Source organism: Apteryx rowi, unplaced genomic scaffold (genome assembly GCF_003343035.1).
Source record: "Apteryx rowi isolate R43461 unplaced genomic scaffold, aptRow1 scaffold_818, whole genome shotgun sequence".
Taxonomy (NCBI): Eukaryota; Metazoa; Chordata; class Aves; order Apterygiformes; family Apterygidae; genus Apteryx; species Apteryx rowi.
The window spans coordinates 258,407-269,965 of NW_020451114.1; the positions used below are offsets into that span (position 1 = coordinate 258,407).

The 11,559-nt window shown below is 36.9% G+C and overlaps 1 protein-coding gene across 2 annotated transcripts in view; it reads left to right on the forward strand.

The window, feature by feature from the left end:
- Positions 1 to 9,346, forward strand: part of ELOVL4 (ELOVL fatty acid elongase 4) — a 32,553-nt gene extending 23,207 nt beyond the window's left edge. For both annotated transcript variants that reach the window (XM_026089468.1, XM_026089470.1), the window contains exons 4-6: positions 5,723 to 5,894; positions 8,091 to 8,218; positions 8,679 to 9,346. In XM_026089468.1, coding sequence (XP_025945253.1) covers positions 5,723 to 5,894; positions 8,091 to 8,218; positions 8,679 to 8,954 — 576 coding nt within the window. In that variant the 3' untranslated portion in view covers positions 8,955 to 9,346. The remainder of the gene's footprint in view (positions 1 to 5,722; positions 5,895 to 8,090; positions 8,219 to 8,678) is intronic.
- Positions 9,347 to 11,559: the final 2,213 nt, after the last annotated feature.

An 11,559-nucleotide genomic window follows, 5' to 3' on the forward strand; every position in this document is an offset into this window, starting at 1 on the left:
TGGTTACCTGTTTTTCACCTTTACCAATACTGTGCTTACACTATTTCATTCACTGGAGTACTTCTGTTAATAACTTTGTTTAAAAACAAAAACTAGCAAAGTGTAACAAATGCTTCACAGTCTTTCAATATCTGAGAAAAATATAATGTCCTCATACACAACTGAATGGCATTGAGGACTGGCATGACAGACATAGGATGAATTTTAATCATAGTTAAGTACAAGGGTGCATATCTGGGAGTCTAATGACATTTTGTATGCAAACAGCTAACCCAGTCTCCATGTAAACTTGACCAAAGATTTGCTTAGTACTAGGTTTTCTACTTCATGCCTTAATTTTAGGTGCACTTGCTTTTGGAAGGCTGTGCACAGGTCAGACCTGCTCAACAAAATTATCTTCCATTTTGATCACTATGACAAACAAAGGGTTATTATATAATGAAATGAAGGCAAAATGACCTGCACCATGTATTTGTTGCGTGATATGTCTGGAAAAGGTTGCTCTAGCAGTATTGGCTCTTTGGATTTCCTGACTTCCTAAGCTTTTTACAAACTTGTGGATTTACATAAACTTTATTTCTAAAGTTGTAAGTTGTAATGTGCAATTTGCAACTGATAGAATTGGGAAAGCAGTACAAATTGAGTTCTGTCAAGTAGTTGCAGTAACTGGTTAGTGTGTTATCATTCAAAACTCTTATCTTGTTAATTATCTGATAGTTCTTCTAAATAAATTCTCAATTTAGAAAAACTAATAAATAACAAGTAGAAAGCTACACTTTTTACAAGTGTACTTTGTTCTCCTGTCTAGCCAAAGAGTCTGAGATAAGTTTCTGGCCTGTGTTACAGTAAATCATGCTCTGTATTAAGGCATGTTGTTTTTTGACACTGTAGGATGTTTTAAAAAACTTAAGATTCTGTTTGTCTTCGTTTGTCTTAATGTAAACCTGCAAAAGCAGCTCTTAATGTATCTAAGCGTGGGCTCCTTCTTGCAGTTTCAAGTTTACAACTGATAAGTCTTGCATCACATCTCTGACATCATTTAAATAGATTTAAATAGTAAATATCTAGTCTCTATAGGCACCAGGATTTCTCTGAAGAGGAATTCTGCTCTGCAATAATAGAACTCAATATAAATAAAATAACTTTATTTGTAAGAAAATGAGTAAATAAATCCTGCATTATTCAGATAAAGGAGGCTAGCACTAACTCAAATGGGAAAAGTACTGAACCCAGAAAGCATTATAGAACATGATCTGGAAAGCAACAGCTTCATGTATGACTTCATTGTGTGAGTTAGAAAGCTAGAACAAAAAAATGGAAGATAAATAATGAGAAATGTGACACAAATCACATGTAGAGGTCTAAAGTCCTGGTATGGCTTCTGTTTCTGCCTTTTCTCAGGGAAGTGCCACTATGATGCTGCCAGGTAGTGGGCCATTTTGACCAGTGTTCCTGTTCAAAATGAGGTGTCAAGAAACCATCCCTTGTCATTCAAAGAAAGAGAAACAAAAGATTGACCATCCTGGATGACAGAGAATGTCTTTCTCCTCCTCTTCAACCCACATCCTGTCTCAGACAGTAGCCAATAGTGGTTTCAAGGGAACAGTGTAAAGTAAGGCACATAGGGGCACTTGCTCTGTGTAGTCTAGCAACACCAGCGATCTGCAGCTCATGGACCTTTTGAGTCAGAAATGGTATCTTTGTGTTTTGCCAGTTCTTAAGAAGATATTCTTCCACAAATTTTTCTATATGCTTTCTTGAACCTTATCAAGCTTCTGGCATTGCTTGACAATGAATTCTATAGTTAGTTTACACACAGTATGAAGAAGCTGGTCTTCCTATTTGGTGTTTTGACCCTACACCTGTTGATCTCTTTGAGGTTCCCCCAGACAACTGGAGAGAGCAGGGATGGGAACTGGATGCCAGAGTTGCAGAGATATCTTACTCCTTTTCATTGGACTTATCTCCTGGGTATAGGTAACGACCTTCCTGATTGCTGGCAGGAAGTTAAGGAGTGTGTTTTGTAATTGGTTATGAAAAGCTACACAGAGAAGGAAGAAAAAGGGAAAAATCCCCAACAAGGGCTTTTGAAGGAGCTGGAGCTGCATCTTGGAGGAACATTTTGCTTAACTCTAAGCATCTAGTTTAGGAGCCAGAATAATCAATGCAAAGGGGTGAGGTGCTAAATTTCATGCTTTGGAGTGCTCCTTTGGAAGTTCCACTGTTTAGAGTAAACAACTTCCTAACATTGTCTAAATTCAGGCATTTAATTTTAGCGTCTGTGAGTAGCCACTTTCCCTCTCTCCTGACTTTTGTATGTTCTTGTTTCCCAGGACAAGACTCATCTATTCTATTAGCATTTTTGGAGAACTGAGGATTAGGAGTCTGGAACTGTGGTACATTAGTTAGTTCCTACTTTTAAATGTGTTAATGGTAATCTTAAAGCTGAGCTATGGTTGTCTTCTGTATTGTAATTTTAATCTGCTTTTACTTTTCCTGAATATATCTAGAGCTTGAATAATTTCCTCTTATGAAATAAATATAATAATTAGGGCCATAAATTTGATCTTTACAAATTTTCTTTAAATTTCCATCAAAAGGAAACTTGAGTTAACAAAAACTTCATGGTCCTATAAATAAAATCCTATAACTAAAGCAAGGAAAAGACAGATCTCTTTAAAAACCTCTGTTTCCTCTTTAATTTTTAATGTCATGGTTACATTCTGAGAAGTACCCATCCTTTCAAACCCCATAACGGATAATCAGCTCCAACCCAAAATGAGGAAGGAGGGTGCAGGACACAGGTCTTGTGTTAAAACAGACCTCTGTTAAAAAGCTTGCAGTAAGCAGAGGTTGTGGGGTTGGACCCCTTGTTGACCCCTTAATCTTAGGCTGTAATGTAATCTTTCTGTGCCATCTGGTGTTTTAACAGACTTAGATTGACACACATGAAAACTCCCAGAAAAGGTATGGTCATGACTAGCAGTATTCACTTCAGAAATGTCTATTTTAATGCATATTTTCTGTTAAATTAAATCTTTCTTTGCTGTGTCTAAGGAAGACTACAGATTAGGTCCTAATTTTTGATGCTTTACAGAACAAGTTTAACAGTGACCATCTGCTCCTGACACAGTTTGCATACTGATTGTATTGTTCTGCTTTATTTCTGTCCTCTGCCACTGATTACCTAGGTAGCCTTGGGCAAATGACTTAACATCTGTTTGGGTTTTTTTGTTTTTTTTTTTGTTTGTTTTTTACATCTATAAGCTAATGATCAAAATACCGACATAAGTCATTGGGAGCACTGAGAGAGAACAGTACCTGAAACCTGTTTTAAGAATAAATAGAGGTTAAACTGGATGATGGAAAGGGAGAGAGCAAAAGAGCTTTCAGGCAGAAAATCTGCAGGAACACAAAAGTCAGCAGGTATAATCCTGCTAGGAGATGAATGCTATTTTTTGTTCATAAATGATGGGAAGCATTTTAATCAGAAATTCAGTTGATTTTAATCCCCAGGTTGCAACTGCTTTCACTGCAAGACAGGTGGAATTCAAAAGAAAGAACAAGGTGTGAATGACTTGTCCAGGAGCATATAGTGAGCCTCTAACATTTTGGACATAAAATACAAGTTTTCTGTTGGATTTTATCTCCACTTGCATTTTGCTCTCGTGTAGTAAATTGGCAAGTACTGCTTATTATTCCACTGTTTCTTTAACAAAATGCACATCAGCTTCATAAGAGCTTTTATGGCAGTTTGTATCTAACTGAACTATTGATTCTTTACAAGCCTCTCAGAAGGTAGGCTATCCAAGGGACTTAATGTTGTAATGCTGGCTTGTCCTTTTGTGGATAGAGGACAAAATGTTTATTGTTAGCTCATGAGATGAACAGATGTTTATCTTTTGTAATTTATTTAAAAGCTGCAGCTTAGCAAGTATCTGTGAAAGATGCTGGACTGTTATGCTGATCCATGGGTGTGAGACAAAGCCTTCATGTGGGTGTTGCTAAACACATGCCTATCTGTCCCAGAGGCAGAAGTGTACTAGATATTGAGCAACATATATATTGATAGTTCTTGCAACTTGCCTGTATGTCTGGGAACTCCAAGATCTGTGGGAGTCACTTTTCTGTCATCAAGCCTTTCTCCAACTTTGACAGCTGTTAGTATCTGTTTATATAAAATCCGGAGAGTGAGAAGGGTGTTCAGTAGTGGATATGTAAAAGTCTGCAGTTTGGCAATGGTAAGCTGTGCAATCCCTTTGGGAAGCTGCGGAGTCTGCAATGCAGAACTGCAGCATTCTTGTGCTGCTTTCTTGCTGCTGCCACAACCTCTCCTAAAATGTTCATCAGCCAGAGTATGGCTGTGATTTAGCTTACTGTGAGGAGAGACCATTCTTCTCCAGCTAGATTGGAGGGGTGGAGGAAAACACCATGCAGGGCTGTAACAGTGCTCTGTACTGCCCATTCTCCTGGTTTCCCTTTCTTCCACTCACCCAACAGTTTGTGTGCATTTGGGAAGAGAAGCTGCTGCTTTCTTATTTTTCTTTTCTGTCTTCCCTGGGAACTAAGGGGAGCTGTGGAGTTATTTTACACAATGTTAAGGTAAGTCTGGCTTGCTATCAGATGAGTCCTGAAAGACCAGGTCAACTTTTCACTTGCTCAAATAGGTGTGTTGTGACATTGCCCGCTCTCCTTGTTGGTGGTGCCTTTTTCAGCATTTTTTCATTCTACATGTGAGTCACCATCTGGGATATGTTCTGGTCCCACCCTTGCATAACAAGCTAGATGACTTATGATGCCAGGAACTAGACTCATTGCTATGCTTTGGGATATGGAAGGGAGTCCCCCTCACCACTATACCCCCTGTCACAATATTAGCAAATTACTGCATGGATTTTCTGAGCTTTGCTTGGTATAGCAATATCCTGATTTCAGCAGGAATCCATGCTTCATGTTGCATCTTGGGCAAATTCCACTGTAATTGGTGGATTGGAAATAAAAAAATAAAAAAGAAGAAAAAAAGCTTGTGTAGCACTGCCTTGTTGGATAGTTGGGTTATATCTCTGTACCTTCTGCTGTGTGAGTCTCCCATAATCTCATTTCTTCTGATCCCAGAATGGAAGATAGCCTCCAGGGGAATGCTGTTTTTTAGAAAGGTTTGCTGAGTAGGCCAGAAGAAGTTGAGGGGAGTATTGCCCTATGGGGTGTGAAATTTGTACTGCACCTAGCTTGTAGAATGAGTTGGTATCTTCCCACCCATGAACTTGCAATATCAAAAGAATTTTATACAAAATTGCAGTCTTTGCAGTTTTGCTTTATCATAATGTTTCTGCCTCATTGTTCTGACTACATCAGTGTTGCCTCATTAGTACAAGAATCCCTGCGGTAGTCTTCTGCCATCAAGCTTAGGGTAAAGAATGAGAATGCAGACTCCTTATSTATAAACGGTAAACTGTTTAGAGACAGCAAGGCTTTTAATTATGTTAGTTCTTTTTTTATGGTAGTGGTTTGTGAGCCACAGATTCAGAATACTACAACGCTGTCCAGAACAGATGACTGGAGTATTGATATCATGTGTTTAATGATTCCACCTCAACATTTGATGCCATTAACCAGGATTTGGGGAAGGAAGAGATGTTCTTCTCTTGCAGCAGATAGGTGGAGTTAATTTTATTCCATTCCACCTGGAATTATTAAAACTTTTGTTTTTTTCTTATTACAGATAGCTGCTGCTTTATGGTGGTATTATGTCTCCAAAGGAATTGAATACTTGGATACAGTATTTTTCATCCTGAGGAAGAAATTTAACCAAATTAGTTTCCTTCATGTCTATCACCATTTCACCATGTTCACCCTCTGGTGGATTGGTATTAAGTGGGTTGCAGGTGGACAAGGTGAGTTCCCCCCCAACATATGCACACAAACACATGCACCCTTTTGGGTGGACATGATGGAAAATTATTATTTGGGATGAACAGAAAAGAGCTTTCATAGAATTATCACTGTATGATGTACAAGACTGTTTAAATAGAACTGAAACAGTGTGGTAGCTTTAATATGTACAAATTTCCTCTGTGGGAAATGTGGGGGAGGAAAAGGTAACAGGGCCATAGTCTAATGAATTGCAAAACTTTTTTTTTTTTTTCTCTCTCTCCTCCTGGGCATCAAATGCAAACCTGAAGTTCTGTCCTCAGAATTATCCTTGTTCTGTATGAAATAGAAAGATGAATGTGTCTTGCCTAACTTTAACTTTTGCAGATACAGAGAACTGCAAAATCTAATTATGGGCCACAATCTGTGTGCAAATGTAATGAAGTTAATGGAAACGATATTTGGCATTATGTCTGAGTTTGGGGTTTGCTTTCTTTTTTATAAAGATGCATGTATAAAATTCTGAAACCTTCCTGTGAAGGTGAGCCATTAAATCTGTCACTTAACTTTTAAAAGCTATTCATAATGACACAAGTCTATTATTCATAATCATCTTTAACTTTTTTTCTTGCTTCTAAAACCCACATCAAAGTTTTGTTCCATTGTTTTTGCCACATCCTCCCTTTCCTGCATTGTACCTTTTGTTTTTGTCATTGTTGCATTTTCTCTCTCAAATTATAAGCTCTACAGAGCTAAGGGTTCAGGGAGAACATTCTGTTCTGTTTGTAATGTGCTTTGTAAGCTTAAGACACTAAAAGTTACCTACAGTAAACTCCAAACTACAGTTTCTTTTGTCAAACCACCCCAACACTTACAGTAGTGGGCTTTATGCTCTCATTTACTGTACATGTCTTGTACTGAGTGTTTGTTTTTGTTCAGAAGGAGAAATACGTAAAACTAGTATCTGTAACTATGGCTGAATTTCTCCAAAGTAGTCTGCAGAATGTGAGTACTCAACCAGATGTTTCACGATCTTCATTGGTTACTGCACCTGCTTGCTTGTAGTCTTACCTGGAAATTCCCTGGACATCTCAAAACGCACTCTCTCTTACTGCCTTTTATAAATTTTTTTCATGCTATAAATATCTGCAGTATTCAGTATAACAGTTGGGACTATTTCTGAACTTATTTCAGTTTTGTGGTGTTTTCTGCACTGCCTCTTAGTTTCTATCCCCTACAAAAAGAAAAGCAACAGTTGCTCTTCTGCATTTATGGAGGGCTGCAGCATAAATGCAGATAGATGTCTTCTGTTTTGTAGTTGATAGCACATTGCTTACATAGATCTATTATAAATTAACTGACAGGGTTTAGACATAGTTTACCACACAGAAATCTGAATTGTCTGATATTAGCAGCTGTTTGTATTGCCCCAATGTTTTACATTACAGCCCTTTCAAGCCTCTCTAGCAGTGTAAGAAAACCTTAAAAAGATACAATTTGCTTCTGTTAAATGGCTGCATACCTTGACAGAGCTAAGAGCTCTTAATGCAAATGAGAACTATCATCTTTGTTTCCAGCATGAATTGTTCTGGAAAATGTTACACTATTCCTTTATTTGTTTAAGAATGCTGGAGTTTGAGTCATAAATAAGAAAAATAAAGATGAGCTTTTAAGAGACAAACTCACTTTGCAGTGCCCTTAAACATCTTACAACTACAAACGAAGTTTTGCTTTGTATTATTTCTTGGTCTCTTTAATCAGACTTCCACATGAGTTTCTTGATTTCTTGCTGAGAAGTGAATCTTATAAACTTATACATAGCTTAATAGATTAAAGTACAGAACCTGATAGATACTTCTCTATACTTTACACTGTGAAACATTGCTTTTAATAATCCCTTAACAAGCCAATTGTACTTATACCACAGTAACTAATGTGGAATGCTTATGATAAATGTGTCTGTTCAACAAAAGTCTACATGAATAACTTTTTACATAGGTAGTTCCATGAAAGACATGACACGCTACTCACGTGAACAGATATTTGTGTCAAGTACATGTCAGCAGTTAGATCTATACAATGGAATTTTTCAAAGATGGAAGTGCAGCATTCCTTGTGCTTCATGATTGTACTATTATATAAATAATAAGAGAATCRATTTTTTTTTCTCTCATTTTTTTCAAAATTACATTAAAATCTTCCCTTCTGTTTCTCGACAGCTTTTTTTGGAGCTCAGATGAATGCATTTATTCATGTCATTATGTACATGTATTATGGATTAGCTGCCTGTGGCCCTAAATTTCAGAAATATCTGTGGTGGAAACGATACTTGACCATATTACAATTGGTAAGTAAAACTTTTCTCCCTTTATCTAGGAAGTTATTGCCTCTGAGTAGATTTGTATCTGCAGAACTCTGAAACAGACTCTTTCCAGAAATACTTAGCTATCTGATATTTATTTACAGCTCAAGTTAGAAATGATTATATTCCTTGGTGCAATTAAGCAGTCAAAATAATTGCTTAAGTATGTAACCATTGCTGTATGAGTATGTGGAAAAAGTTCTTCTAAAAAAACTTATTACTGCTTGTGAGTATTTTAAACTCTTAAAAGATTTTTATTTTCACAAAGAAATAATACCAGAGGCTGTAATAAAGTTAATCTCCAGGATCAATCATATGTGTGCATGCATGATTTGGCAGCCAATGATAGNCAGTTCTCATAACCTAGTGCATTGGTATACATTGGTGCAGTCAGACATATAGAATATATTAAAACTTTGTTGATTCTGTATTTTCTGTCTTTCAGGTGCAGTTCCATGTGACTATTGGCCACACAGCCTTGTCTATTTATATTGATTGTCCTTTCCCCAAATGGATGCACTGGGGTGTAATTTTCTATGCTGTCACCTTCATTTTCCTGTTTGGTAACTTCTACTATCGGACATACAAGCTGCCCAAGGAACCTGTAAAGAATGGCAAAATAGCAAATGGTGCTGTTGCAAATGGAGTAAGCAAACCAGAAAATAATCTGGTGGTGGAAAATGGAAAAAAGCAGGAAAAGGGAAAAGCAAAAGGAGAGTAACTTGATCCAGGCCTTAACCATTGCTGGCAGTGAGGAACATCCAGTTTGGTTTATAAAAGGAAAAAAACCCACTATCTATCTATACCAATTAACCTTAGGTCACTGAAGAGCTAGAACACAGATATTTTCATTATTTATGAAGATTGTTTTAACAACACTTAAAGTTTAATTTCTATTGTAATTATGTAATTATCATGCATATGGTCTCTGTGTAAATTTGTAGACTGCTGGTGTTGGTGAATGTAAGGAAGAATTGCAGTAAATTCAATGTTTAGCAGTCCAAAAGTTTGTACTACCATTGATACAACCAGTTTTGCAGACACTCGCGTTTCTTGGGGGGAGGGAAGGGAAGGAAAGGAGGTAGTGTTTGAATACCTGTGGTTTTTTTTCCAAAAAATTTATTAAATTTCAAATGAGGATGTATTATCTAATCAGAATGCACAACTTTTCTTGTCCTTCTTGGGGAGTATCTTCAGACACAATTATGTTTGTGCTGTCAGAGCAGTGTTTGACTTCTCAGACATTACTTGATTTAATTTAATGTCTGTTGCAGTTTTTCTTGTTGTGTGGAAATATACCTACCTCTTCATCTGCTGAAAAGAATATTGAGCATTAAATAACTGATTTCTGAAATACGGAGTCCTCTAATATAAATGTCCGTTAACACTAATTCAGGAGAAAATTTGATTTCCTTTGTGAGTACAGGGATTTTTTTCTTGTTTTTGTTCAGGTGTTTTTTGGTGAAAAAGAACCTTGATGGTTTGAATATAAACTTAAACTTTGGAGTACTATTTTCAATATGGCTAAGAAAACATTTTAAGAGTGTATGAATATGAAACAATATATTGTCTGAAGCAAGCAATTAAAGTAGGCCCGTTGCATGTTGTTCGTGACCTGTGTTAAAACTGTGGTGCTGACTGATAGTGAAACGGTAAGATAATATTATGGTGGAGAGATAACAGTAATATGTAATTCCATTTAGAAATGCTGTGTGTATGGGGTAGTCCTGCTAACTACAGGACAGACACTTTTTATTGAGGGAGAGAATTCAGGTATAAAGTACTAAATACAGCAGATGTAAATGCTGAAAATACTGCTACTGCTTGATACACCCATCAATACTCTGTGCATTAGACAATTGCAGACAAAAATATTGCTAGTAGTCAGGCTACCACTTTAATGTGAATGCCAGAGATAGGCTTCTGAAACTCTATTCCCAAAGTATTCTTGTGTGTGTGGTCTTATTTTTTTTATTTTTTATTTTTTTAACCTAATTGACAAAGTGATTCTGCTGACCATTTTTTAGTCAAAACTGCTACAATAAGTAGAAGCCTCTTTTAGACTGCTTTTCATCTCACTTGATACATTAATGGACTTACTACTCTTTTTGTGAAGAAAATATAAATGTTATTTCCCTTCCATATAATGTGATTACTATGAGAGAGAAAAGTTTTGAGTTGCCCGGCGTGCCATGAGTATGAAATAGGTGGAATTAGAAACCATATCTTGAACTCCCAGGTTCCTTTTTCATCACTGCAAGAGCTGATCTGTTGCTGTCTAAATGCATTCTTAACAGCTTTGGTCAAGTGACACTTATTACAAGGAAAAACAATGGAGCTCTAGGTGTAAAGTGTCTGGCACAATTACTAGTTTTTGCATCTCAATTATCCATTTGCCTGTTATTTATAACACACAAAACAAATCAAGATCTTTGTCCTAGGTTTGTCTCTTGTCACGGTACTGAAAACTATCTAAACCCAAAATATAGGTCTTAGGAGGAAAAGCTTTGGATATAGTCTGTACTCAGAAATAATTACTAATGCTGGATTGATTAGCCTGAAAGGTAGGTCATCRGTAATAAACCCTAGTGTAGATTTCATGGCAGAATATAGGATTGTGAGGGACTGTCTCTGCTGAATGGTAATGCATGTGACCATTAATTTTCCTATTTGCTTTGTATTGTGATTCTTCCAGTCTTGGTACTGATGCTTTTTGCATTTGTATAACTATGTATTTATGTGAAGTGGCATGGGGAAGACGGAAAGTGGTCTACTTCCTTCTTGGACAAATGCCATTACCTTTAACTAAGCCAAAATGTTAGCTGCCTGGACAACTTCAGAATGGAGCAAATTACTACAAAGCAAGCTGGACAGCAGATTTACAGCACGCCTGCTACTCCAAGGTAATGGCTGGTGTGAATACTCTTACCCTACTGTAAATTCAAGGTAGCTTACCCCACATTGATTAAAGGGTAGCTTCTTTCTATTTGCCATGGGATGTGGGCAGCTAACTCACTGTAAATCTGCACCATTCCTTGTTTTGTGTTAAATTGGTTGTGTGCTCTGTCTTTCTTTAAGCCAGATCAGATAAACTGGTAGTCTTAACATGATCTAGCTCTGCAAGAACTTCCTGAGGAATATTTCAGTACAAGTTCAGCTATCTTTCTACGCTTTGTAAAATAAGAATTGTATCTTGCATGTTGACAAATATTTAAAACAATTGAAAGTCGAATCTTCCCTCAGCATGCATGGGAACTGCTTAAAGTTGATCAACAACTTGAACCTCACTGACAGAACTTGGGTAGAATTCTACCCTCAAATTCTGG